General features: G+C 40.9%; 4 protein-coding genes across 4 annotated transcripts in view; 3 read left to right on the plus strand and 1 right to left on the minus strand.

Moving 5' to 3' along the window:
* The first annotated feature begins 75 nt into the window (after positions 1–75).
* LOC135487893 (calcium-responsive transcription factor-like) lies at positions 76–7,335 on the plus strand. The gene is made up of 13 exons (XM_064772082.1): positions 76–144; positions 769–949; positions 1,150–1,398; positions 2,521–2,669; positions 2,841–3,030; positions 3,726–3,840; positions 4,168–4,305; positions 4,477–4,650; positions 4,843–4,996; positions 5,138–5,288; positions 5,486–5,628; positions 5,803–6,325; positions 6,681–7,335. Exons 2-13 carry the CDS (start codon positions 781–783, stop codon positions 6,737–6,739), a joined length of 2,214 nt encoding a protein of 737 aa, XP_064628152.1. The 5' UTR covers positions 76–144; positions 769–780; the 3' UTR covers positions 6,740–7,335.
* Positions 7,336–8,201: 866 nt separating this feature from the next.
* On the plus strand, positions 8,202–18,829 carry LOC135487775 (furin-like protease kpc-1). Its single transcript, XM_064771849.1, has 12 exons — positions 8,202–8,384; positions 8,979–9,201; positions 9,439–9,543; positions 9,944–10,222; positions 10,799–10,948; positions 12,487–12,569; positions 13,883–13,971; positions 14,251–14,423; positions 14,623–14,865; positions 15,318–15,418; positions 15,863–16,084; positions 16,463–18,829. Exons 2-12 carry the CDS (start codon positions 9,001–9,003, stop codon positions 17,712–17,714), a joined length of 2,898 nt encoding a protein of 965 aa, XP_064627919.1. The 5' UTR covers positions 8,202–8,384; positions 8,979–9,000; the 3' UTR covers positions 17,715–18,829.
* LOC135487776 (uncharacterized) lies at positions 18,813–23,685 on the minus strand. Its single transcript, XM_064771851.1, has 8 exons — positions 23,469–23,685; positions 22,980–23,098; positions 22,592–22,682; positions 22,116–22,241; positions 21,565–21,658; positions 21,262–21,347; positions 20,626–20,736; positions 18,813–19,746 (listed from the first exon to the last, which is right to left on the minus strand). Exons 1-8 carry the CDS (start codon positions 23,631–23,633, stop codon positions 19,567–19,569), a joined length of 972 nt encoding a protein of 323 aa, XP_064627921.1. The 5' UTR covers positions 23,634–23,685; the 3' UTR covers positions 18,813–19,566.
* A 478-nt stretch (positions 23,686–24,163) lies between these two features.
* The window catches only part of LOC135488029 (potassium voltage-gated channel subfamily C member 1-like), a 34,190-nt gene continuing 30,560 nt past the window's right edge, over positions 24,164–27,793 (plus strand). The window contains exon 1 of the mRNA XM_064772398.1: positions 24,164–24,780. Coding sequence (XP_064628468.1) covers positions 24,561–24,780 — 220 coding nt within the window. The 5' untranslated portion in view covers positions 24,164–24,560. The remainder of the gene's footprint in view (positions 24,781–27,793) is intronic.

Genomic DNA, 27,793 nt, shown 5'->3' on the forward strand with positions numbered 1-27,793 from the left:
CAAGAACAGTCTCGCGCAGAGCTTTGCCAAAAACACAATAAAATTGCGGCAGACATAGAGATCCGAAAGGGAAATCGGAGTTGATATTTGCATCAGCCTCATTTTCAACGCCATCTTGAAGACGAGGCAAGACTCGATTTCGAGGTTTGTGACTCGTTTTGAGAGTGTTATCAGTTTTAAACGTCTCGAGCTGTCTGCTAAGCAATAAACATGGTGTTTCTTATAATCCCGAGTCAACAGTGGCAAGAAAAATGTTATAAAAGTATCTTAAATGCCTCAAGAGCTGGCCCCTACAAATTCTCAATGTTGCCCCTCCCTCTTTCACTGAAAAGTTGTGAATTTTTAATGATATCATGACATAGCCTACACGAATTACCAGCCTACACATGTCAGATCATGTATCATGGCATACTGCATGCATGTACTGATCTAACTCGACCACGCCCCATAGGTGGCACTGTGAGAGTTTGTCTGCCTGAGTTGTCTGCTTAGCCACCAATACCTGGCATTACCAAACAGTGCAGACTCATGCTAGGGGTAGCTTGGCTTAGGGCAGGCTATCTATGGATTGGACTTTTGAGAGGGTGCTGCCATTGACACACAGACTGACAGAGTCGGAGTGCGATAAGGGACATCCGTCTGTCTGACTGTAATCGTGACTGAACAACAACGCCAATGGAACTGCATCAACCAACAGAAAATGGATAGAAGTCTGGCAGTGGCACACTTACATGACGATAAACTACCTCATGACATTATATTTTTCAGTGATACTATATTATGGCGGAAGATGGACTGGTATTGGTCACCAGTGATACCAGTGACCATGACCATGTGTCCCAGATTCCCACCCAAAGTGAGCCTGGGCTAGCATCTGTCGAGAATCTGGTCCTCCATGATGGGAATGGTGACACCATCACTGTACAAGCAGGAGGTGATACTTCAGGAGGTAAGAACTGGAGGGCCAGGCAATTTCATTTAGACCTGGTTGGTAAAATGTCTGTGTTGGTAAAATGTCTGTATTCGGAATAAGTAACTTACTAAGTGTTAGATAAGAAGTGACTTGTACGATGGGCAAGAAGTGTATCCTAACAATTCATCTTTGATTTTTGAAATGTCAGCTAGCATTATGATTTGTTCTCATTCCAGTTACCCAGGCAGATACCACTCTGCACAGCCTACTTACCACCATGCCAGGGTCCAGAATCATATCAACCAGTCACGGAGAAGCCATACAGATTGTGTCCCTGTCAGCAGGGTCAGACTTGGCATCTATCACGCAGGGTATCGACTCAAAGGCTTGGCAGTTACAGGTGCTGCCACATATTGGCTCCGTGGCAGACCTCCAACAGGCTGTGATAACGGTACCGGACCAGAGTCATATCATACATCATGATGGTGAGAAAAAAGCCAAAAATTGTTTTACACATAAGGCCAGAGTCCTCTATTAAAACATGTGTACATTACGTGTACATTGTTGTGCATAGGTTTTGGTGAAAAAAGTACTCATTGGACCAATCAATCTGCACAAAATTTTATACGTGTCAAGAAGAACCCTTTGCCAATAGCATAATAAAGTTTTAAAAAATTCCAATACCGATTGCCTGAGAAAAAAAGATTTCCGTACACCATATCCATCAAAACGTCACTGGCGCATTGATACGGCCCTGTCAAAGTACAAGTTCTAAACTGACCAGTGAGACCACATTTTCTTAAATATATTATCAAAAAGCATATTTCTGTGATGGCCTGACTCTGTAGATTAAGAATCAACCACAGATTGAGAATTAATTCCACTTTGGTCCATCCCAGCCATGTATTTACCACAACTTGACATTTTGATAAGCTCTATGTGACTGTGCCACACTTCCGGTCGTGGATGAATACAGGTCTCTGCCCTAGGCCAGAGTCCTCTATTAAAACATGTGTACATTACGTGTACATTGTTGTGCATAGGTTTTGGTGAAAAAAGTACTCATTGGACCAATCAATCTGCACAAAATTTTATACGTGTCAAGAAGAACCCTTTGCCAATAGCATAATAAAGTTTTAAAAAATTCCAATACCGATTGCCTGAGAAAAAAAGATTTCCGTACACCATATCCATCAAAACGTCACTGGCGCATTGATACGGCCCTGTCAAAGTACAAGTTCTAAACTGACCAGTGAGACCACATTTTCTTAAATATATTATCAAAAAGCATATTTCTGTGATGGCCTGACTCTGTAGATTAAGAATCAACCACAGATTGAGAATTAATTCCACTTTGGTCCATCCCAGCCATGTATTTACCACAACTTGACATTTTGATAAGCTCTATGTGACTGTGCCACACTTCCGGTCGTGGATGAATACAGGTCTCTGCCCATAAGGGCTGAGGTTTTGTCCACTGTTTTTCTGTTTATTTACTTGCTACATTTCTGTGGGTACTGAAAACAAACGATGCAATCTCGATCAGTATTTACACTTGCCACAGGTATGATAATGAACAAAAACTAAAGTGTGTACTGGTATTCTAGTTTCAGATCATGACATCTCTGTGCCTGACAGCTTGGAGGGGATCGAGACAAGTCAGAGTGCAGCCCTGTTGATGCCACCCCCACCTCCCCCACAGCAGCCCCTGCCTCCCGGATGTCCGCAGTGGGCATCTAGACTCAATGATTGTGAAGTAGGTAGTTTGTGATATTGTCATGTTTCCTTATGGTCGATAATCCTGGTATAGTTGTCCAGTCTGTGCCAAATTCTGTACATTTTTTCAGTAATACTTCATTCAGTTTAGTTGCTTTCCACTTAGGGTATTTTCTGTTTCGAGATATTGTTATACTTTTCCTGTTTTCAGTCCATTGGTGATTCCTACCGAGGATGGGTTGAGAGCGAGGGCGAGCTTGATTCTCTGCTCGGCTCCCATAAACAACAAACACAGAGTTTCTGGGGTACCAGACAAAGTCCTTGTCCTGCAAAACCATCCACAAGGCTAATGTGGAAGTCACAATATGTGCCATTTGATGGTATTCCGTTTGTTAATTCAGGTGAGACGCTTCGAAAGACTAAAAAAGTCGTACTCGCTTGTCTAATTGCTGTTCAAATGGTCACATCGTAAATATTTGCTGGGCATTGATACCTGATTTATCAGAAGTCTTGTCTGCTTGTGTCCTCTGTCTTCAGTGGTCGAGATGCTTTTGCCCGTGTCCATTGACCCTTTGGCTGCCTGCTGGTCAGGGCCCTAGGGCTATACCCGTCTGCAGTGTTAGTTTTAAAGTTGGGTTCTGAGCTGTGGTTTTCTTGTAGAAGTTCTCTGTGAAGTGCAAAAAGTGTTCTTCAGTTATGGTGGGGCCAGGTTTGTGGTAGAGTTGTCTCTGATGTCACACTCAGTATATTTGTAGTGTGCATGTTGTTGTATCAGAATTCCATGCTTGTAGTGTGCCTGTTGTTGTATCAGAATTCCATGCTGGTAATGTGCCTGTTGTTGTATCAGAATTCCATGCTGGTAGTGTGCCTGTTGTTGTATCAGAATTCCATGCTTGTAGTGTGCCTGTTGTTGTATCAGAATTCCATGCTTGTAGTGTGCCTGTTGTTGTATCAGAATTCCATGCTTGTAGTGTGCCTGTTGTTGTATCAGAATTCCATGCTTGTAGTGTGCCTGTTGTATCAGAATTCCAAGCTTGTAGTGTGCCTGTTGTTGTATCAGAATTCAATGTTTGTATCCGAAACCATGTTATTTCAGGCAGTCGCGCTGTAGTAATGGAATGTCAGTACGGTCCAAGAAGAAAGGGTGCACAAATCAAACGATCGGGGGATCCAGTTATGAAAGCTGAATTCAGACAGACCTGTCCTGCTAGGTAAGTCCAGTGTGTCAATGCAGCAGCGCCATCTGCTCCTAACATCATACGAAACAAGGGTATGGTGAATCTTGTTCTCAAGCCGCAAGGATTGCTTGATCAGGTTGGGCAAAATTTGTTCTCCATCTGCTTGTGTGATCGATTTTGGTTCAGGAACGATGTTTACCAACCGCATTGAACACGTTGTTATTCGATATCTAGTTTGACGGTGCGCCGTAAAAATCCTAACAGTACCTAGTTCGACTCACCAACAAACATTTTTTGGATCAACAAGATGCTATTAAAGAAATAGAAAGTGATTGACATGACTTTCTTTATCCATTTCAGAATTTACATTAAAAAGGTTAGGAAGTACCCAGAGTACCAAGTTCACGTGAATCTAGATAAGAAAGCCATGAAGTCGGCTATGGACAAAGCATTCCAGGACATTAAACAAGTCGGTTTGGATAATGTGGGAATGGAAAGGTAAAGCTCTTTAGATTTAAATAGAAAAAATCAATATGTTGTTGCATGGAGAGGCTGTTTCATCAGTATTTTATTTTATGATATTTCGTGTACTGTAAACTCGACTTGAATTCTGCAATGGATCATGTTCGAATATGAAAACATTTGTTATCAAGTATCTATTTTATCCAGGTTTTACATTCAACTGCCAACAGAAAATGCCCATGAATTTCACAATGATAGTTTATTGCCAGAGGAATGTGAACCACCTCCAGCCATACGGCTACACCCTAAAGTCGTCCAGAAAATTCGAGACATGGTCGCAGCCGGAGAAACACGAGTTTATGCTATCAGAAAACAGCTGAGGTAAGTTTTCTTGGGCAGGTGTTTTTTCTTTCCATTGGCATGTCGAGGGAAATGGCCCAGCCTCGCTGAACTTAGGTGCTATTGTCTAGGGTCTTCTTGAGTTGGATTGCTGCATCAAATACTTAGTTCTCAGTTGAAAATAAAAATATTGAACAGTATTTGTATTTTTATTTTATCTTTGTTGTCTTTTAGGCGGTTTGTTGAGAAGGAGATATATGACGGCCAAGACAGTGCCGCCGAAAAACACAATCTGACCCTCTTTCCAACAGTTAATGATCTGCAGAATCACGTCCATCAAGCTTTAAAAGACATTGAGGCAGGAATTCTTCAAGTGACAGCTCCAACGGTATGTGTACAGTATTAGTATCATATCCATGAAAATAAGGCATTGAAATAATAAAAAAATTGGTTTTCAATAAGAAAATATGTACCTATTGATCAGATTACAGTCCAATTTTGACAATTTTCCTTTTCAATTTCTTTGCAGGTCAATGTTGAAGTGATAACAAGTGATAATCATGCCCCACTTAGCTTAGAAGACCTCCAACATATGGATCAGTCAAGTTGGCAGACGGGCGCAACACCAGCTCCACATGCTGAAACCGTCACGGTCACACTTACGCAGAATCCTAGTGATGGTCAGTATACAATTGAACTTGCTCCCTATAATTCAATAGACCTTCCAAGAAAACCTTTCTTTCAAATGCATCGAAAGAAACAGATCTGAACAACACTTGGACATTCTTCATCAAGTCTGGTAAAACAGTAGGATAAATTTATCTCATGTGTCGAGACAGTCAAAAAAGCAGTTTGTAAAAATTCTTTTCTTTTCTAGAGTATGGTGGTCATATCATATCACGTGTGGAGACGCATCTCAGTGATGGTACGACACAGGTCAGCACGTCCCTCACCCCAGAGACCGCTCAGCTTCTTGCCAAATTGCATCCGAACATGTTCCCGCAGGGGAACCTTTTACAGGTAAGCCTAATGATACATACTTGAAATTCGTCACTGGACAGTTTTTGCCAAAAAAAGCTAGTTCTGTTAAAAAGGGTAGACTTCAAATGCATTCAAGCATTTTATAGGCTTTTTGTGTAAGGGAGACATCTTGACACTTCCATTCTAACAAAAACTTCTCCTCTTTTGTGCCAGGTCCATGATTCCTCACAGGCTAGTCAAGAAGATGGCCTCTCGCTTCAGGATCAATCTCACAATACTGAGGAGTCAGATGCTGCCACAGTATTAGAGTCTCAGACAAATTCCGACAACTTACGTTTAGTAGAAACGGACAATTCAGACACTGGTGCTCTACATGTCGTAAAGACTGCTGCGATAGACTCTAGTTCCGGCACAATCCATCTAATCCCCTCGGGATCGGCATGTGCAAACCCAACAGCGTTACAGCTAGTCCAACACGTTTCTGATGGTGCTGCGCTACAGTTGGTCGAGGCCGGTGCAGGCCCGATACAACTTGTTCAGGCAGGTGATTCAGATACACTGCAGGTGATGCAGTTGAATCAAGTGATTCAAAACGTTCATCCTTTGATATCGACTGAGGCGCTGCAGATAACGCAGGCATCGGGGGACCTCAAGGTTGATTCAAATGAACGGTTGATCAAGAAGGAAGGACATATGTCTGCTGCTGATCATCTAGTCTCAATAGATATGGAGCATGGTGAGTGACGTCAACAGATTGTGAAATTTCTGACCATGAGTTAAAAAAGACCTTAATCAGGACAGGAACCTGGTTTTTTTTGTTGATGGTGGTCTGAAAATTGACCAGGCAGTGTCTTTCGAAGATTCACATTGCTATGGTTGTGGCAATCTCTAAAGGATTGGATCATCAGTTTGTTTTCAGAAGGCCTATCTTTACATTTGTGTTTATGTTGTGAAATCCGCGCAAATCAATTGTTCATGGGCAGCTTGGCGTGAAATAAGGAGGCTTTGTGTGTTGTGTGTAACGGAGATAGACCTTTACACTAACAAGAATTCTTTGTATGATGTGACACTTGTCTTCTATCTATTTTCAGAATCTGATGGCCTGGTGTTACAAGAAGAGAGTCAGTTTGATGATGGAGAGGATGATTGAAATACTTCGGGGCCAAACAAAATCGTCTTGTGTCTCTGAGAATCGCACGAGATAGTATATGTATCAGGCCATGTTTCTGAACAAGAGGGTTTTTATCTTCCCTGCCGAAACAAATGACAGTAGCATTGTACATAAGGCAGGCTTATAGGAGCAGAACAATCTTCATGTAAAATGCTGAGAATTTTGTTTGTGACCCAGTATTAGGGTTCAATATAATAAATTATTGCAGCCAATGAGATTTCTCACTCTTGCATTGTATTTCGTTTGAATGTCGTTGTTCATTATCCTGTGCCATCATTTTCTGATGTTGACCATGAAACGGTGTTGACAGAATTATGCCGGTGGATTGGTGCGAATTATTTTACCTGTATACATGTATATCATACCTATATATGCTTATGTGTAAAAGATGCCTCTCAGCTGTCACAGGGCTAAATGTAGGGTAAAATTATATGAATTATATGAAAAAATTTCTGATGACCAAGTGTTGTTTTGTATTTCATCAACATCAATATTGGCATGTTTACAAATAATATATATATAGATATATTTGCTTGAAAAAACACTTTTGATTTGTTCAGTCTACTGTATTTGTTCTGTTGTGATACATGTACTGATTAATAAAAAAACAAACTTACTGTAATTTGCTTTCTATTGTCTTTTCTCAAATAAAACACTTGTTTTGGGAAGGTTTGGCCACCACAGGATTGATACCACTTGGTAGTTTTGTATTTCAGGACACCAGGAAGTACCTTTTGCAACCACTCTGTTATAGCAATGGTCTTTCTCCTGTATTGATACATGTCTTATATGGCAGCCAATGTGTCCCAGAGAGCAATGGTCTTTCTCCCGTACTGATACATGTATTTTGCAGCCATTGTGCAATAAGGAGCAATGGTCTTTCTCCTGTATGGATACATACATTATGCAGCCACTGTGCCATGGAGAGCAATGGTCTTTATCCTGTATGGATACATCTATTATGCAGCCACTGTGCCATAGAGAGCAATGGTCTTTATCCTGTATGGATACATGTATTATGCAGCCACTGTGCCATAGAGAGCAATGGTCTTTCTCCTGTATGGATACATGTATAATGCAGCCACTGTGCCATAGAGAGCAATGGTATTTCTCCTGTATGGATACATGCATAATGCAGCCACTGTGCCATAATGTGCAATGGTCCTGTATGGGTGCAACTGTGCCATAGAGAGCAATAGCATTTTTCCTTGGTGGATACAATTAATGCAACTGCTGCCGTATCTGGGGGGGGGGGGGGGCTCCATAGTATTTTTCCTGCATGAATAGGTTTGCTTATTCAACCACGTGTTGCAATGGTCTTCTATCGTATGAATACATTGAAGATTTTAGCCAATTAAATTTCCCGCTTACAAACTTTAAACCAATCAGAGGACGAGTTGCTAAGAATGCGAACGAGGTCATCGCAGGAAGTGTAATGAAGATAATAGGACTCCTAGGAGTGCCGAGACCATAATAACTAACTAATTAATGACATGGCAACGTAATTAAATGAGTCAATATGTATATCCGAAGATTGGGATAGACATTCTCAACAATCATGACATTTTGTATTCGCATGCGGCATAGTTTATGAGAAAACGTCTTGACCTGTGAAGGAAATAAAGTAAGTGTTTGTGCTGTACATATATTCATGTTATCGTACACGCTGTGTATATATAGGCCATACCAGTGTGCAAATCTTCCCTATAACTACATTGTACAATGTATACTGTTAAATGTATGTGGTTGGATTATATTGCATGACTATTATAAAGGTGATTGAACATTTGAGTAATATTGACAGCTTTGGAATTGGTATGGTCCGAAAGTGATAAACGACCCATCGAGGTGACGGTTAGTACTTAATGCTCCGTTCATAATGGGCCTTTTAAAAAGACAAACCAGGGCCAAAACAAAACAAGTCAAATGCGCACACTCAGAACATGTCAGAAGGTCTAAGGAAACTTCGGAGCTAGTGTGACCCTTTTAATAATGCATGACTGGTCAGCGCCCAAAAACCTCTACGAAAAGGACGAAGATCTTATCAGAAGATGCTGATGATGTCAAACTTAAAGGAGGGTTGGAAAAAATGGGCTGTTGATAATATTGTATTTGGAACGGTTCATCAATCTCAGGAATTAAACTTCTGGTTGAGGGCTACCTTATCAGTTCCGTTGGACGACCTATGTTTTGAAAATGCTGTTATCTTTCTTTCAAGGTACACCTAACTTACAATAATAATGGGTCAACACTGGCTGTCCACTGCCTCTATTACGCTGATACTGTGTGTGGTGTCACTATCTGGAATTTTGGGAAATCACCGTGAGGAAGAGCGCCATCCCGTCTATACCCGCGATTTCGCCGTTGAGTTGGAAGATGATGGAGATGAGACGATAGCTGATCTTGTAGCCGGCGCGTATGGATTTACCGTCGTGAAAAGGGTTAGTGTGCCTAGTACTTATAGTTAAACTACTGAATAAAGGCCTGATGATGTAAAACAGCTGAGGTACTTTCCTAGTATAAACTGATTTTTACATCAAGTTCCTTTTGCTGTGCCGTATGAGGTGAGGCAGTACCACACATGCAGAGGACACACGCGACCTGTCCACTTGTATAAATTGACAGTACCCAAAAGTGTTTAAATATTTCAAAGTGTTGTCATTTCTTTCTATCTTCAGCTTGTCAACTTGGGTAACGTGTATTACTTCCAACATGATGATGTCCCACACAGATCAAAGAGAAGTGCAATTGATCTCGTGGATGCTTTACTCAAAGATCCAAATGTAAGTTAACTAGACTGTAAAGAAAGCATGAACTTCTAATCGAATTGCATATACAGTAGAACCTCTCTATTAAGGACACCCTTGAGACTGACAAGTGCTGTCCTTAATAGAGAGGTGTCCTGATTAGGAGGTCAAATTGAATGAAAACAACCAATTTGGGACCAAAACTAGTGTCCTCAATAGAGAAGTAGTCCTTAATATAGAGGTGTCCGCTAAGAAAGGTTCCACACTGTAAATTGTATGGACTTAAATATGAACCAAATAAGATCTGTGTAGACTTGAACCTGAACCAGATATAATCTTTATGCGGTAGTCTACATGTAGCTATCAACTGGGCCACATCACATGGTTTTTGATAAATACTCTCTTTCTACATGTATTGCTTTAAACATATTTTCAGGTGAAGAATGCTGAGCAGCAGAGGCTCTTGATCAGGAAGAAGCGTGAACTGCTCTCCAATTCCGACGGTCTCCTTGACATCCTCGGGAAAGACACTGATCATCATTCAGAGGATGAAATCAAGAAGCGCATTCTGGCAGAACTGAAAAAATTTGAGAAACGCTTCCCAACAGAAGATAAAAGAAGTGGAGACGTTGAATCTGATGTTTTAGAGGAGAGGTCGGAAGATAGTGGCACCGCTATGTATAATGATCCCCTGTTCCCTAATCAGTGGTACTTGGTAAGCGAAAAGGAGATGCTTTATTCATGATAAAGTCTTATAGCTTTCTTTTCATGGAATCTATGATAGAACAACAACACAGTCGTAGTTACGGTGTGTCCATTATAAATTCTGTGATGGAATCCATTGTAGAATTCATGGCAGTTCATCATATCTATACTGGTAAAGGTGTTTTTTTCTTCTTCAATTCAAAATTAATAATAATTATGAGACTTATATGGCGCTGAATCCAACTGGTTTCAGTTGTTCAAAGTGCTTCACATTATTACCCCTAGCTATTGGCCTGTACATTCTCGGTTCAAGCTCTACTCTCTGGGAGTATTACAGGTCCGAGCTGCAGCTATACAGCGCTCAGGACTAACATTCATAGTGTGCCAACTCCGCCAGCTAGGTACCCATTTACTCCTGGTTGGAGAGAAGCAAGTAGGGTTAAGTGCCTTGCTCAAAGACACAAAGACGAAACAGCAGTGACCCTTCCGAGAATCGAACCCACGACCTCCTGATTATGAGCCCGGTGCTCTAACCACTGCGCCACTGATCTCTCAAAATTAACCTAAATCACCACTGTCATTTCAGCAGGAGGATAGGAGGAGTCGAAGATCTGTGAAAAACCTCGATCTTAACCTTGGAGTCGTATGGCAACAGAACATAACAGGAAATGGTGTCGTTGTGACAGTGATGGATGATGGCCTGCAGTATACTCATCCAGACCTGAAGAAAAATTATGTGAGTGCCGTGTTTGCTCACATTGAACGCTCACACTTAAGACCTGTCTCCTTTTGAGCATGATGTAATGCTGAATCTGTCCCATGACTATTTGCCCATCGGCAAGTGGTCTGTGGGACAATTAGCTCCTGGTGAACTTGTTCAAGGAAAGAAGAGTACATTGCAATCAAAAGTGATGGCACGACCTATCTGCCCAGTGATTTTCTGTTTTCAGAGAATGATATTATATATATAATTATTTTTATTTTTATTATTTTATTATTATTATTTTTTTTTTATATATAATTTATTATTTTTATAGCGCCACTTAAAAATTAATTGCCAGTAGCGCTTTACAAAAGTACATTCATACAGTAATAATAGGAAAGACATTTAAAACATGATTAAAACAATTACAGGACAGTTTAAAACATAGTTAAAACAATCAGTGATAAAAGGCTTCCTTAAACAAATATGTCTTGATGCATTGTTTAAAACTTTTAAAACATGCAATCTGTCTAAGATGTGTGGGCAATGCATTCCAAAGCCGCGGAGCACAGACCCCAAAAGCTCAATCACCAGCAGTGACTTTTTTGGAACGTTTCCACTCCAGGGCAGGAGCCGAGTGAGCTCTGGTTCCCTGCCTAAGACGCTGGAGTGGAAGCTGAAGATAGTTGGGGCCGGTGCCCTGCACGGCTTTGAAAGCGAAGGTTAAAATTTTGAACTTAATACGTTGTTGAACGGGGAGCCAATGAAGGTCATATAAAACAGGCGTGATGTGATCATATTTTCTAGTACCCGTCAAGAGTCTGGCTGCTTGGTTTTGAAGTTTCTGGAGGCGGTTAATTTCACAGAGAGGGAGACCATAGTACAATGAGTTACCAAAATCGAGTCTAGATGTAATAAAAGCATGTACAAGATTTCCTAAAAGGTCTTCAGGTAGATATTTCTTGACTGACGCAATCTTGCGCAGGTAAAAGAACCCGGACGAAACAACCTGTGATATTTGTTTGTGAAAAGTAAGGTTATTGTCAAAAAGCACCCCGAGATTGCGCGCCGACTCGCTTGAACGAATTTCTGCATCACCGATTTTAAGACAGACATCACTGAACAGTAACTTGTCATTTTGATAAGGAGAACGAAGCAGTAAAAACTCTGTTTTTAAGTCGTTTAGTTTGAGCTTATTCTCCATCATCCAAAGGCGCACATCGCTTAGACAGTGTTCAATTTTAGTGATCACTTGGGCTAGTGAGGTAGAGTCATATTCCAGTAGCTGGTCTCATTTTGTTGGTGTCTTTTAAAATCAGTGTCCCGGTATTAATTTGCTCTTTTCTAATTCTATTCTGGAAGTATTGATGTCAAATATATTCCTTAGTTCTGTGAGAGATTCAAAATGAGTGTCCCGGTATCAATTTGCTCTTTTCTAATTCTATTGAAGAAGTATTACTGTCAAAAATATGAAAATGTTGTTGACCTTGAGATGTGTGTGAGATTCAAAACTGATACTGAGCACACTTCATTCCCAAATCATTCGCAACTTAGAATACTGTTTTTTCCAGGACCCCAAAGCAAGTGCTGATCTGAATGATCCAACGGATAAAGAAGGTGATCCAATGCCCAATACAAAGGTCTGGGGAAATGAGTAAGTTTGGCAAACTTCACAATGTTGTTGGAAATTTGTAGTTCATAATGCCTTAAGTGTCACAATGCTACACGTCTCTTGAATAAGGTAGTCAGTGCCTGCCTCTTCACTGAATCGGTTGAAGATTCTTACCAAAAACATTTTGATACACATTATTGGTCGAATGCCTCTATATTTTCTCTGTTGTGGCAAGAAGACGGTTATCACACTGCTAAATACATACATGTAACTATCTTTAATCCATACTTGCTAATATTATGCTACCAAATGTTCTTGGCCAATAGCGTAACTCGATTCACATCATGTGATTTCAAGTCATCACATCGTATCGGATCCAAAAAAGCAATAACGGATCCAAAAAAATGTCGTAACGGATCCTAAAAGGTTTTAATCCAATCAAAATGAAGTTTACAAATGATCTTGGATGGTCGTCTATGATTTCTTTGCCAAGACATTTGGTTGCATAATATAGCAAATAGTGGATGTTTAAGGTCGTCCAATATGGAATTTTGCTGGACTCAGAAATGTCATGGCGGACGAGGCTTTGCGCCTCGTCCGCCATGATATTTCTTCGTCCATCAAAATTCCATATCGGACTCCCAAACATCCACTATTTGTATAATACTAATGCCTATTTTGTAAAGCAGTTATAGTTACAAGTAATCATGGTATGTTTTCAAATGAGTGTCTGTCATGATAACAAAACAATCCATATTTCTCACCTCAGCCAAACATTTGAACAGGTTTGTATGCTTGTGCTGGGTCATTGGTGTTTGCTTGTTGAATTATTATTTGCTTCAAGTTATCTTTAAGTCTTGCATGTTTGGTTATTTGATTTTGCCCTCTATTACACCCAGGTCATCCTCTATTCGCATGTATGGCAGCCCACTGCTGTAGGCTGTATCATGAGAAAAGGGTGTTTATTCATGATAATTCATTTCTCTTTGCCTGGTGTGGTGTTCTTTATATGCTTGGACTCTGCAGCTAGTGTTGTTCTGCAGTTCTATTAGGCCTGTGCTGTAGTTTAGTGGTGTTGAGTTAAAAGATATCATCATCGATATTATCCCTGCATCTTTGCTTACATGTATTTTAGTGCCTTTTATCAACGATCTCCAGCAGGTCAGACGTATTCATGATTTGACTAGCTAGTTTTAAGTTTAACAGCAAAAAGATTTATGAGAATTGGTCAGTTTAACCTGACTGAAACTACCACATGCCTATACATGCACATGTATGTTTATACTAAGACCATGATTATTGTTTTGTCAAGTAATTGCTTCACCTGTAATTTTATAAAATCTCATCTCTTCCAGCCATGGTACAAAATGTGCAGGGGAAATAGCTGCAGAAGCGAACAATAGCGTGTGTGGAATTGGCGTGGCATATAATTGTAAAATAGGAGGTGGGCCTTACAAATTTTACTCTCAACTATGTCTCTAGTATAATCAAATAAACTATAGTAAAACCTCTCTATTAAGGACACCCTCGGAACTGACAAGTGCTGTCCTTAATAGAGAGGTGTCGTGATTAGAGAGGTCAAATTGAATGGAAGTAACCAGTTTGGGACCAAACCTATATCCTTAATTGAGAGGTTGTCAGACTTTGTGTCTAAACTTCAAAAGAAAATATCGAAAGATAATGAATTATCATTTATCATAATCGCTGACATGTTTCTCTTTAGGTATCCGTATGTTAGACGGAAAGATCACAGATATTTTGGAATCAGATGCCATCTCATTTGGTATTGGATACATTGACGTTTACAGTGCATCATGGGGGCCATCAGATACAGGAAAGTTGATGGTAGCACCTGGACGCTATTGTCAAAAAGCCCTGGAAGCAGGAATCACAAAGGTATGATCTGAAGTTGTATGTCCCTGCACACTTAACTTATCGCATATTTCGGGGTTATCGTATGTCGAGACAAAGGCCGACTGTGGGTTTCGGAAGCTGTACAAATTCCTTATTAGATTTAGCTATTTTGTATGATATACATGTATTTTCAAATTATCAAAGCACGTAACACTTGACCTTTCTCTTCGACTTTATACAGGGTCGCAATGGTCTTGGCAACATCTATGTTTGGGCAACAGGCAATGGCGGTATGAATGAAGATAACTGCAACTGTGATGGCTATGTCTCTAGTATTTACACGGTATCCATTGGCTCGGTCACAATGGACGGGCTGTCGACCTACTACAGCGAAGTCTGTGCCTCGACCCTCGCAGTGGTCTTCACTGGGGGACCTCATACCACATCGGGGATTCGGCAGTTCACCGACTCACCCCATGCTGTGGTAAGTGAAGAAGTGATTTAACACTCTTTGAGGCCTGATGGTGGCGTTAATAGTCACGCAGTGCTGGACGTGAACATACATGTATCTATTTGTTCTCCTTTGACAAAATCTCTAAGACTATTAGGTCAGTAGGCTTATTTACCCAATTGGCACCCATCTGTAGTGGCATGCACAAATCCTCTTTAGAACATTTGCAGAAGTCTGCAAATTAATGTGAATACAGAGAGAAAATAAAGTGTATAGCTGATTGTTTACTTCAAAGGGCTCTGACAACTCTATATTTTTCATTGACGAGTTTTGTATCTAGTGTTTCACAACCAAACTCATCGGGTCTTTCACACCGATATACTGTTTGGTTCCTGTGGATTAGTCTTGCTATGAATAACAAGCTGTACCAAAATATTCACAGATAGTCCCCCTAATTGATAGCCTCTTGCCTCTTTTCTTCCCAGGTTACGACTGGCATCAATGGAGGGTGCACAACTCAGTTCGTTGGAACATCCGGTGCAGCTCCTCTAGGTGCTGGCTGTGTGGCACTGGTATTAGAAGCAAAGTAAGTACTGATAAGACCCCGTGCCCCTCCCCCAAAAATCCATTGTGAAAAAACATAACTCTTTCAAATTTCTGTTTTAATATGTTGGACTCCGAGGTTGTACATGTAGCTGCTAAAGAGATTGACATGTCCTCACTTTTCTAATGTAGTCTTCTGTCTTTTCCGGCCCCATCAATTCAGACTCGGTTCCTCTCTGAAGATGTCTTTTTTTCTAGCACCAGTTTTTCATATTGAGTTCTATTCTGATACATTTTCAGTTCCTCCGTATGTTTTCAAGCTCATGAGGTCCACATTCAAATACTTTGGGATGATTGATACTCTATTTCATGACTAGTCTTTAGAATTATTTTCAGCTGCAAAGAATCGGAGTTCATTCATTCATCAAAATTCAAAATTCAAAATTTGTGAATTCAGGTACTCAATGAAATCTTGCATGTTTTCCAGCCCCAAAGTGTCATGGCGTGACGTCCAGCACATAATCACAGAATCATGTAGGATTCCGAATGGAGAAGAGATGGTGTGGACCATTAACGGAGCTGGCAAGCATGTCAGTCACGAGTTTGGTTTTGGTATGATGGACTGTGGTAGGATGGTGGAGCTGGCTCAGAACTGGACTAACGTTGGTCCACAGCATACGTGCTTGGTGCAGGATGCCAATGTTATGAAGTAGGTTCAAGTGACATAATGTCCCAGGGTTGGTTCATTATGGTTGCATATTATCGTAGAAGTGTGACATCCGATTTCTCCCATGCTGTTTCGACCGGTGTCCTCTGTATTCAGTGGTTAGGCTTTTTGAACGAATTCCCCCACCCTTTAGAAAATTGCCTCTTGTCGCTTTCAGGCTCTACTTCCCCACTGTAGATTATTGGCGACAGAGGCCAACTGGGGACATTTTCTCAGGTTTGCGTTTTGGAGTCGTCCTTCTCCTATGATGGTTGCTCACTGGCCTGAGTCGATCTACTCCAGACGAAATTTCATGAAAGTACTAGGATCCAAAAAGATCTTAAGTAAGATCCTGATTGTGTAATCTTCTTATATTTGTAGGGTTATTCCAAGCAAGGGAACCGTTAACATGACTCTGAGGACAGACGGATGTTCCGATGACAAGTTAGAGCACGTCGACAAGTTAGAGCACGTTGAAGCTATCATAAAACTCAACCACACCTATCGCGGCGACGTCAAGTTAGTCTTGATCTCTCCTGCGGGTACGCACTCGACGATACTGCAGGTTCGAAGGTACGATGATGAAGATGATGGTATTAACTTCAAGTTCATGTCGGTCCATTTCTGGGGGGAGGATCCAAGTGGAATGTGGACATTAACGGTGACCGACAAGCCACATAGTTTGTTGCGAAATAACCATGGAAAGATTTATCACTTCTCATTAATTTTGTATGGGACGTCGGCACAAGACTTGAAAAATACAAATTTGAATTTGAAGAAACGCGACGCCACAGCGCGCAAAGCAGATCGCGTGGATATGGACAATATTATGCTTCAAGAAAAGCGCACTACTAATAATGTGCGGATAAAAAGAATTGTACAAAATTCTGATTCAAAAGATATAGTCCCCGAGGAAATAGAATCTGTTGGGACTTTGAAAAAAAGTCCTGATAAGTATTCTCACACTGACCTAGTCAGAAAGATTTTGAGCAGTATTGAGGGTGGAATTCGTGAAGGTCATGACAAAAAAGGTCTCGTGAGTGAAGAAGGTGGGTATCTTTCTCCTGAGAAAAAGGAGCTGAAGCCGCTTTCGAGTAGCGACATTGCAGAGTCGGACTATCATGAACAAGCTATTCGGGTCAAAAAGGCAAAATTGTTGGAAGCACTTCACACGAATGGCTACACAAAAGAGGATCTTCTACGTGCTATAGAAGCACTTTTAGTCAAAGTTCAAAAAAAAATTAACGAAAAGACTTACTCAGTTCAAGTTGATGGTGACAACATTGTTTCTAGTCAAAGTACAGCACAACCAAGTGCTGTGGATTCTGGTTCAACAGAACCTAGTGTTGATGTTAAAGGTGATGAAAAACTCCATGTTAACTCTGATGTTAACAATGGTGTTAAATCTGATGTTAATGGTGAAGACTCTGATTTAGCTGGTAGTATCGAGGCTATCATTGATGGTATCAAGCCTACTGCTTCATCTTTGAGTGATACTACCACAGAAAATAAAAAAGGTGATAATAGGGGTACTACTGCTGGACCTAGTCTCGATTTGATAAAAGAACATCTCATACAAGATCTTAGAAAGATGTTGGAAGAATGGCATGGAGAAACAAAACCATCTGAATGACATCTTGAAATAGGATTTCAGCTGAATTGTGATAGGATATATCAATACCCAATATCAATATCAATAATTCTAACATATCTCTTTGAAGTATTGCACATTTTCCTTTGTTTGATTCTAACATTTACATTTACTTTTAAATCTGGTGTATTTATATGTGACCCGGCATGGTAAAATGAGTCGCATGTCGCACAGAAGATGAGCCTAAAATGACACCAGGACATAATAGAAGATATTGATGTACTCAGATTTCACAAAAGGCAGACAATAGTGAAATGAACAACCAGTCCGTCTCAACCTGTCAAGCTCGGAGTGACATGCGACTCATGCCGGGTCTCTTATGGCTGGTTATTTTAGCCAATTTGAAATTTCCCAAAACAATAATTGATTGATACTTATTTTGCGGTTTTTGGGACTAGAGTTTCTACAATGGACTCCATTATCGATACTCTGACATTGTGATGTTGTATTGTGACGGACACGTTCGTCCCAAGTTTGATTGACTTCTACTACAAGGAGACTCATTGGAACCTTTGTGTTGTGGCTTCAAAGCCTGAGATAAAAACTACTGTGATATGCCTGGGTAATCAAAACACACTCTTGTAGAATTAAAAATAAAACCTGTACCCTTGACTTGTTGAGTGGAAATTGTGTCATCCACAATTCCAAATCTGCAATATAGCTGCACCTTAATTCACTACCAAGTATTTTATGCACAGCTTGATACATGTATCACCTGACGATCCATACTTTTGATATTTTTGGTTCTCTGCTTTTAAAATTGGATCTGTTTCGTGGACACTATGGACATGTACAGTGGAACCTCCCTTAGCGGACACCTCTCTATTAAGAACACCCTCTCTCTTAAGGACAGTGCATTAGGTCCCAAAGTGGTTGTTTCCATTGAAATGAACCTCTGTAATCAGGACACCTCTCAATATATGACAGCATTTGTCAGTCCCAAAGGTGTCCGTAATAGAGAGGTGTTGTGACAGCATATCAATTTTCCTATGTGCAACCCAGCTCTGGGTTTTCTCGAAAATGCATTTGGACTCTCGGAGAAGGGAGTGGTACAGGGAAAGGCTAACTCTGACAAAAGACTAAATTACAAATTGTTTATTTCATATGAATTTAACAGTTAATATTTCGAAAAATAGCTGAGGAAATTTTAGTTACTAAGTGAATGTTTGTGAATACATTACTTTTATACGGAGGTACAGACTGCGACAGCTGTATTTGAAACCAGGTGATTTTTTTATAATGTTGCGGGACATCTATTTAGTTTTTACCCATTCAAAGGGGGGTAAAAAATTTGGGTGAGACTGCCATTATTTTGGGGGGGGGGGGCTTGGAAATAGCCGGACCCCCAAACTATCACCAAAACATGTTCATCATCTAATTTTGGCCGATTTTCAGTCTTATGAAGGACAGGAGAGGTGTTTTGCCCCTTCCTCCACACCTCATCCATGACCAAAAATCTAGCCATAATGGATGGCCCCCACGAAAACATGTTTACACTTTTATACTAATAAATCTAGTAAAATGCACTATCTTGTCTCAATGTATTGCTATCATCCATAAGGGACAAGTCCCGTCCCGATCAAACATGACCAAATGGGTCATTTGGTAAAATCGTCAGTCGAGGCCTCCTACTTTAGTGTTTGATTAATAGGCATGGTATTTATCTATAATTCCTACCGGTAATATACATTATGATCCCGGATTAAGATGCAGGTGGTTAAAATAATGACGTGTTGTTGCCTAGTCCTGCTTTTAATGATTGGTAAACGGTATTGCATTCTTTGCTGCACTAATTTCTTTGACTGTTTCATAACATTTTAATTCTTAATTACATTTAGTAAATTGCCTTCATTTCCTCCAAGCAGTAGTCTCCGAAAGATTTCTGTGGAAACATGTCTGACCCATCCAGTGGGGCAATACTAGCATCAGTGTCGGGTACCCCAAAGAATACCATTGATCGTCTCGTCTGTTTGCGTCTCAAATCAGTCTTTGCCGGAAGGCCGAGGCGATGTTTCTGAAAAAGGACAAAATGAATAAGATAATGTCCTGGGGACAGTGACTGTGCTCTTTTCAAAACACCAGGGGAGCCACCTACTCTACGGCATTTATTTAAGTCCCTTAAACACTGCATTTGCATTTTCTAGCAAAAGCATATTAGAGCCAGTGCCAGTACCAGTGCCAGGTATTGAACCAACCCGCCACACTAGCATCAGGGTCAGGTATCCCAAAGAATACCATGGATCGTCTCATCTGTTTTTGCAGGAGGTCCTCTGAAATTAAAAGACGAGATGTACAAGAAAATATGCCTTCTTGAAGAGGGGATCGGAGCCACCCACAAAAACTTGGTCGATACGCCACCTTATTATATACATTCCTCTTCTCTTTAGTAGATCGCTCCCCTGGTATTTTTTTAAAGGAGGAAACATTTTTTCATACATCACGTCCTTTAAATGATTTGCCAGTAAGCCTATAGTCCATTTCAGCCATCCTGTATGGCGTTCTATTATAAGTAAGTAATCTAAGTTTGATGTTTGGTGGTATTAGATGATATCATTACAGAGTGTTCGCCCCCTGGTATTAGATGATATCATTACAAACAGTTCGCCCCCTCATCTCGGGAAGCCCAGCTGTTGCACTTAAAATCTGTACCGATAGATGGCTGAGATAGTGGGGTACTGGCCAGGCATGAGTCTGCAAACGGCAGACCATGGCTTAGATGGGTCGTTGTATTATGAAACAATTTATTGTCTGAGCCCTAATTCCCAAATTGGGATTTGTCTGGTTACCAGGAACAGGCTTTTATCAGTTACAATTTCATTAACCGCCTACATTACGACACGCCAACTGAAGGAGATGATTTCCCCTGAATCAGTTGCGATCATGACAATCTTACCACTCCGCGATACTGGTCAGATGTCTGAAACCCGAGGGAATCGCAGGGGATAACTATTATTGCTCCTTCTTTTGGTTCACCATTCACCCATTCACCATCTTTTGTCTTCAGCTGAAATCGGCAATAATGAAGCAATAACCAGCCAAGTGAAGGATTCTTCCTTACAGGCCTTGCCCATCCAGCTAAATCCTGGAATCTTCCCTAAAATAACCGATGCTGTTTCCCTGACCATCTCAATCAGTGCGGGACTCTCCCTCAAACGACCAGTTCCCCCAACCAGCTATGTGCAGGTATCTTCCCCAAAGACGCCCTAACCAGCTACAATGTATGTGGACATGAATCTTCTTCAAAGCACCCACTTCTCCTTTAGTGGCCAGCTAAGCGCGGGAAATTCCCTAACCAGCTATGTGGAGTAACTCCCTCAATGATTCAGTTCCTTATCGAAGCTATTTGAAATTTTGAATTTTGGTGGTTGCCACACTGTTGCAAATGATCTCTACCAACGTTTACATGTGCCTTTCTGATCTCTTTTGATAATCTCTATAATAAGAGAACGATTGGCTCAATTGTATATACATGTACATGTACTGCCTCTGCAAATAAAATTGAAAACATATTTTTTAGATGGCTTCTTACCTCAAGTCCGCCAACACTATCTTGGAACATAAATGATAGCGTTCCGTAGTCTGAGTGCAGCCCACACCTTTTCCCTTCAGTCACATCTGTAAACAAAGTGAATTTTAAATTCAAACGAGAAGAGTGGGCGGGATGATATATATCGCTTAGCTTAGGTGACTCAATTGTTTTAACCACATGCTAATCTTGTTGCCCGTTGCGCCGTGCGCAGGTTGGCCTACCCACAACTTTTGTATAGACATCTGTTGCATTTCTTCAAGCAAAACATTTCCAAATGTTGCAATTTCGATTCTTGGCACTTACCATCACCGATGGGTGGATATGTGATCAAGCGCAGCGTGCAGAAACTCCCTGGTCCCCCAATCTTGGTGTGCATCTTCAGGAAAGCATCCGGGTCCTAAAAGTAATCATGCATGAACCAAAGATTGAACGTATGAGCAAATCATGTTTTAGTTCACCCAGAGTGTGTCGGGAGTTCCAGATGAAATTCCAAAGTCGTGAAGTACAAGGGCCTGTAGCCTATTCAGGCAAAACTACAAACGCAAGGTTACTACTGGGAATTTTTTACCTTTTGACCACCAAGGTTTTTACATCTCGTCAGTTCATCTTTATCGTTGTTAGAATGAGCCCATTCCAAGTCACCAAAGTATGTACCTGTATGGATCGTGGCTCTGTAATGTGTACATTTTCAGATACCATGCCAGTCCACCAAATTTTGCGCAACATTTTATAAAACCCGATCCTCGTGTCAGTTGCGTTCTCCTCGTATGATCTTGTATTGTTGGCCTAGTCATACCATCAACATCGTTTTAACAAAATGATTAGAATGAAAAAGAGCATCATTTTATAGTTACCTTCAGTTTCAGGGCATTTGGGAGAAGTTTCAAGAAGTTGATGAACAACGTGTTGATCCTGTGGAACATTTCGTTATTGAGCTTTTTAAAATTTGGCAAAACAGTGTCGCCGGGCCATTCCACTGGCTGAAAAATATTGCAAGCGACAGCGTTGACGAGGACGTCACATTTAAATCCGCCCAAGAATTTCCTCATTAATGAATCGGTGGTAAAAAGCGTTCGCTACAATTCGTTCGTGGCGTCTTTACCTTGATAATTAGTTTGTTATGATGTCCAGGATTAAAACAATCCGAAACTAGTGATTAAACATATTGCAGTTAAATTACTGGGTACGTTAGAGCACAAACTGTGTTGTGAAGTCGCTATTTCTAGTAACTCCAAAACCGAATTTTCGTGTAATGAAGAAATGTTTTTGCACGAAAGTCGATTTTATCATCTGACCCGAAAAAAGCGGGAATTTGGTTCGCTCACCATACCTGGTCTCTTGTCCCCTCAAAGTCCGCGTGGTGGGGGATATAGTTGTAGCATTCCTTGTAATCAGCATGGTCACCTGCCTCTCCCGAAATCCTACAAGATAGTGGATGGCGGTCTGACTCTTTCGGGGTAGTTCATTATAGCCTACTGGATTTTCATATGGTGGCTTACTCAAATCTAGGTGAGGATGTTGTGTACTCTCTGTTTTTAATTGCACAGATCAAACAGAAAAGCATATTACAAGTGCGCAGACCCCAACTATACACAAGTGTGCGTTTTATTATCTATAGTTCGAGGAACGTGATTTGCCTAGATTAGAAAACGTGCAAATGGTAGTTTCGCTCGGGCATCGTCTCATCCCAGAGAAGCTGCGGGTGAAGGGCTACTCACACTTCTTCTGCCATTGGCGTCCAACCAATTGCTCCGCCAGACTTGGCCCTTTCCGCTTTTCTCTTCTCTTCGATGGGTAGATTAAAGAACTGCTCGGAAATGCTCCATATCTTTTCTAGCTGAAACATGCAACAGCAGACAGTCAACAACGCGGATTTACGGTTCCGGAAAAAAGGCTGTCGTGCACTTTTATACGCTTTTTCTTTGTCTCCAACATCATTTTACGTTTATAAAGAATGGCCATACAAAGATAATATTTCATGACACACACTGACTAAAAAGTCAGATTAGAGGGTAGACAGGGCCTCTCATCTTCAACTTCCGTTTATATCGGAATTGTTATAGGAGCTTTGATAGTTTCGTTGAACTTTCCAAAGATCACAAAATCCATGCATTCTTGTTGGGATCGGATTACGAGTCCGACCCCCCCTGCTCCTGACCACGCAACCTCCTGCACTGGATCCTACAGATGGATTTCCTTCTACCTACCTCCTCGTCCGTGATTCCATGGCCCGTTAAATACGCGAAACCAACCTCGGTGAAAGCCTTGTGAATTTCAGCGGCAAGCTCCTTGCTTTCTGGGGTGTTGGGGTCAAAGTCCGGATTAGCCGCACTGCAGGGACTGCAGTCGATGACTGGAGGAACGAAAGACATGGCGATTGGGGCGATATAGACGAGGCTTGTGCGATTAATATTCTGATATACATGCCAAAGATCGAACAGCTATAAATATGCATATCATTTCATGATTGTTTTTAAAGGAGTACACCGTTCGAAATAACTGATGGTCCAAGAAAAACTATAGAAATGCAGTTATACACAATGCCGTATAGTACAGTTATTATGCATACGAAGGCATTGTTAAATTATACGGTGTTCGTGTATATTCTGATCGTATTTACACATTGGGATATTTTCTAATTCAATTACAAATTTCAAATTTCTAACGAGAACGCGGAGTTGGCCATTTAATGGAACAGTAAATCAAAAATTGGGTCAGCGTTTTAATAATCAATGGGATCACTACGCAGGCATCGGCGCAAAACACTTCAGGCCCCATGTTATCATTGAATGGCATGGTTGTGACTTTGTCCTCAAAACCGCGACACTGATATGCGATGAATTGAAGTTCTACCAAACACCACAGAAGCTCCCTCTCCTTCGTGCCATCTTTATTCTAAGCCTGCGTAACAAAGTTGCAGGATGTTCGACAGCAGATACCGCATTATAGCACAGACCTACACATGAGAGTTGCGATCAGGTCACGATCCATTTACAATTGATGTCGAAGTCTGGGGCCGACTTGTATCTGAAAAGGAAATCATCGATCGCATGGTCTTTTTGAGGATGTCTCTTATGTATTTATGGGACTGAGACGCCTCGCTCCTGACAAAGTAATATCCACGCGACAGCGCCGCAACGCCAAAGCAACAAACTACATAGTAACGTAAACAGGTGCAACGAAAGTTGTTCAGCAGACGACGCGAGTTCGTCAAACAAAATAGCAACAGGAGTACGTTTTAAACTTAGTGATTATCCGATGCTTTGTGGATACCGATCTTTCGGCGACAGTTCGCCAAAATGCAATCAGAATGCGAATCAAATGGATCCATACATGTGTCAGATTACGACAATCTGGTTGACACACTCAGCGAAAAGGAACAGAGTGAGGAGACCATGATGTTGATATCTAAACATGAACTGGATGGAATACAGCGGCGGTTAAGTAGACTCGAAAAGAGGACGTCAAGGTGTAGCAATGGATCAATCAGATTTTTGGAACCCGGGGAAGTACATAACGGTAGGGTTATTTAGCTATTTGATATTTTATTGTTATTTTTATAATCAATGATGTGAACATTTCTTCAGAACAGTTTAGAAAACAATCTATAACTCATTACTCATACCTGCCGCTTATAGATTGTTCTGTCACCGGCTTAAGTGGTGCGGGTATTAAGCATCGTGTTTATTACCCGGATGACGAAATGTATACTATATAGGCTATAGAATGAAATGATCTATATAACTTTGGAAACAAGCTTCTTCTTAAAGCGCAAATGGTTCAAGAAGCGTACTGAATGATAGGCTACTCTGGAACCCAAACTGAACATGTTGAACAACCCCGTGGTGATTGATTTCGATTGATAAAGCTCCACCCACAGACTCTCAGCGTAGCTTCATTGCGGAACCAACCAATTAACGAATTCACTGCATGCAATATGCGCTGAAGTTCGTTGAAAGTTCTGGCACGTGCGTAAATCGCTGAATCAGAAGGTGGAGAGAGGAGTGTTCCGTATACGTAAATCTGAACGATTTAAGCTCTGTACACACTGAAAACATTTTGGGTAACATGTTGGGTAACATGTTGAACAACCCCGTGGTGATTGATTTCGATTGATAAAGCTCCACCCACAGACTCTCAGCGTAGCTTCATTGCGGAACCAACCAATTCAACGAATTCACTGCATGCAATATGCACTGAAGTTCGTTGAAAGTTCTGGCACGTGCGTAAATCGCTGAAACAGAAGGGGGAGAGAGGAGTGTCCTGTATACGTAAATCTGTTGAGGAGGCTTTTATTAGGGGGAAACAATGTAGTCGTATTCCAAGTTGGCGACAACTCAGTCACCGTCCGGGGATCATCGATTGACTGATATAACATGTGCTTTGTCGCAATCGCATGCCGTAGAAACCACTGTTTGGGTACTATCGCTAGGATATTATATTCCTCTGCTTGACCTCAGGAGCTGGTTGATAATGCACTTCAATAATTAGTAATTAATTTTTGATTTTACATGTATCATGATATCTATTAGCCTACATCTCTCACAATTCAGTGCAGATATCTCATCGAGTGAGAATTATTGCACAGTGGAATGTGTGAATGGCCTATTAAGTCGCGTATACTCTAAATATAATTCCTAGAACGAGAGACCTTTAAGTAACAAGGTGGAGACTGAGCGCCCCTGAAACGAACTTGAATTCATCATCTACCTTCATAACAATGTATGCATTATACCATGCACGGGCACACCGGTATGCATTCGTATGCAAATCCGTCGACGACACGTTTGCATCTGCATTACGGTTACTGAGTTATTTGTAGATTTTTTCCTCTTCTTCAAACGTGCGCATGCACAATAAATTTCGCTTGCAGATTGTTCATTTGATAACAGGTGCTCAAAGTCATCATTCATACCCCAGCAGCTCATTACTGATGCTATTCACTGAGATGTTGCAATATGTATCCATTCTATAAATCTCGTTTATATCTAATTTTATGAATGACATATATCTTTCCATTACAATACATGTTATATGCCTACCAGTATTACCGCACTATCATCATGGCACATCGGGTGAAAACGCAATGCAATCATGTTAAAAAGGTCCATCTTAACCTAATAAGCCCAATCGTAGACAAGTAAGCAAGTTTAAACACACAAACACAAAAAAACTGAATAATTATTTCAATACCTCGGGAAAAGCACAACAAACTCTCAGCCGATAAAAAGGGAAATTTTCCCAACTGAACAAACAGATGTGCTAGTCACTTCCGTATATACTAGTATGTTTTATATTGAGATACATATGTATACAACATTGGTACAAATGTCAGATCATCTCCACCAGCTGTTGTCAAATGTATAGGCCTATAGGGCATTCCGTTAAAGATGAAATTGATATCTATAGGCATATACAGATTTTCAACGGACAGAGATTCTGGACCCATCCGATTATTTAAACAGATAAGACTAGTGTGGGACAGAGGATGATACCCATGTTGACCGCTACGCGCCGTTGTCTGAAAATTGAATTGCGTACTAAAATACGTAAACGAAGGAAGGTAGGCCTACATGTATCATCTGTTAATAATCTCACGATCAATCTGACATTTAATTGATACAATCACCAGGTGATGTAGCATTTGGCTTGAACAGAGTATTGACAGATCGTTCCGATAATCGATTGGGGCCAATAGATATCTGCATTGTCGCAGATTGCAGTCTCCAGCTGGCCCGATCCTCGTTTATGGCTAGTGAGAGTGAACGGGGAGTGGTGGGTAAAATACAGAATTATTTATCGATGATGGTCATTAAATCCGCCAATCAGGACTTCGCTTTCCCCTTGTTTGAAAAATTCAAAACACGCAATCGGCAAGAACGGTTTCCGTCAGAAGTACATCATTCAGTTCAACGAGAACTCTCACAGGATTGTCAATTTCTTTCACGCTGGGCGCTTCTCCGTGAAGGTAAAAGTCGGCTGACTTGACCGGGGACTTGACTTTCATGTTCTGTTACAATGATTCTGCTCAGTAATTAATTGGTGATAAGTTCATCAACGGTTTATGGCGCGATGAATCACTCTTGTAATTATGATGATATTGTCTGAATCTACTATCATCCCACGATAATTACACGACCATGACTACAGCGAGTGCGAATGTACCTGCGGCAGACTGATTGCATGAATTAGTGCATGCATACAAATACAAATTAACATGGGATACCTGTACTATACTATTTACTATACTAGACTGGACTATTCTCTCGAATACATCCCGATGGTATCCGTTTATCAAATGATTTTGTACATTTTCGGATTCATCCCACCACAATCTCTGTAGGACCTTGCATTATTCCAACATTTGCGACGGAATTCAAGTCCGTCAATAGTTTAAGGAATTGATACCGAAATGGAGGTATTGGTTGCCTCGCCAAACACCGCGAGGGCCGTGCTAAAATATTGAGCGAACATGGCAGCACCGACCCAGGCGGTTATGTTGCCTAACCATAACCGCTGCCGTCAAAACGAG

The sequence above is a fragment of the Lineus longissimus genome, chromosome 5, assembly GCF_910592395.1.
Source record: "Lineus longissimus chromosome 5, tnLinLong1.2, whole genome shotgun sequence".
In the NCBI taxonomy this organism is placed as follows: domain Eukaryota; kingdom Metazoa; phylum Nemertea; class Pilidiophora; order Heteronemertea; family Lineidae; genus Lineus; species Lineus longissimus.

What these genes read in the sequence shown, in the direction of transcription:
- LOC135487893 (XM_064772082.1), top strand. Translation starts at nt 781, where the DNA reads ATGGCGGAAGATGGACTGGTATTGGTCACCAGTGATACCAGTGACCAT. An exon ending in AGGAGGTGATACTTCAGGAG is followed by an intron (nt 950 to 1,149) that starts GTAAGAACTGGA and finishes TTCTCATTCCAG; the next exon opens with TTACCCAGGCAGATACCACT. An exon ending in GCTATCAGAAAACAGCTGAG is followed by an intron (nt 4,651 to 4,842) that starts GTAAGTTTTCTT and finishes GTTGTCTTTTAG; the next exon opens with GCGGTTTGTTGAGAAGGAGA.
- LOC135487775 (XM_064771849.1), top strand. Translation starts at nt 9,001, where the DNA reads ATGGGTCAACACTGGCTGTCCACTGCCTCTATTACGCTGATACTGTGT. An exon ending in CTTTACTCAAAGATCCAAAT is followed by an intron (nt 9,544 to 9,943) that starts GTAAGTTAACTA and finishes ACATATTTTCAG; the next exon opens with GTGAAGAATGCTGAGCAGCA. An exon ending in ATATAATTGTAAAATAGGAG is followed by an intron (nt 13,972 to 14,250) that starts GTGGGCCTTACA and finishes GTTTCTCTTTAG; the next exon opens with GTATCCGTATGTTAGACGGA.
- LOC135487776 (XM_064771851.1), bottom strand. Translation starts at nt 23,633, where the DNA reads ATGTCTTTCGTTCCTCCAGTCATCGACTGCAGTCCCTGCAGTGCGGCT. An exon ending in ATGGAATCACGGACGAGGAG is followed by an intron (nt 23,099 to 23,468) that starts GTAGGTAGAAGG and finishes TGCATGTTTCAG; the next exon opens with CTAGAAAAGATATGGAGCAT. An exon ending in ACGCCAATGGCAGAAGAAGT is followed by an intron (nt 22,683 to 22,979) that starts GTGAGTAGCCCT and finishes ACTATCTTGTAG; the next exon opens with GATTTCGGGAGAGGCAGGTG.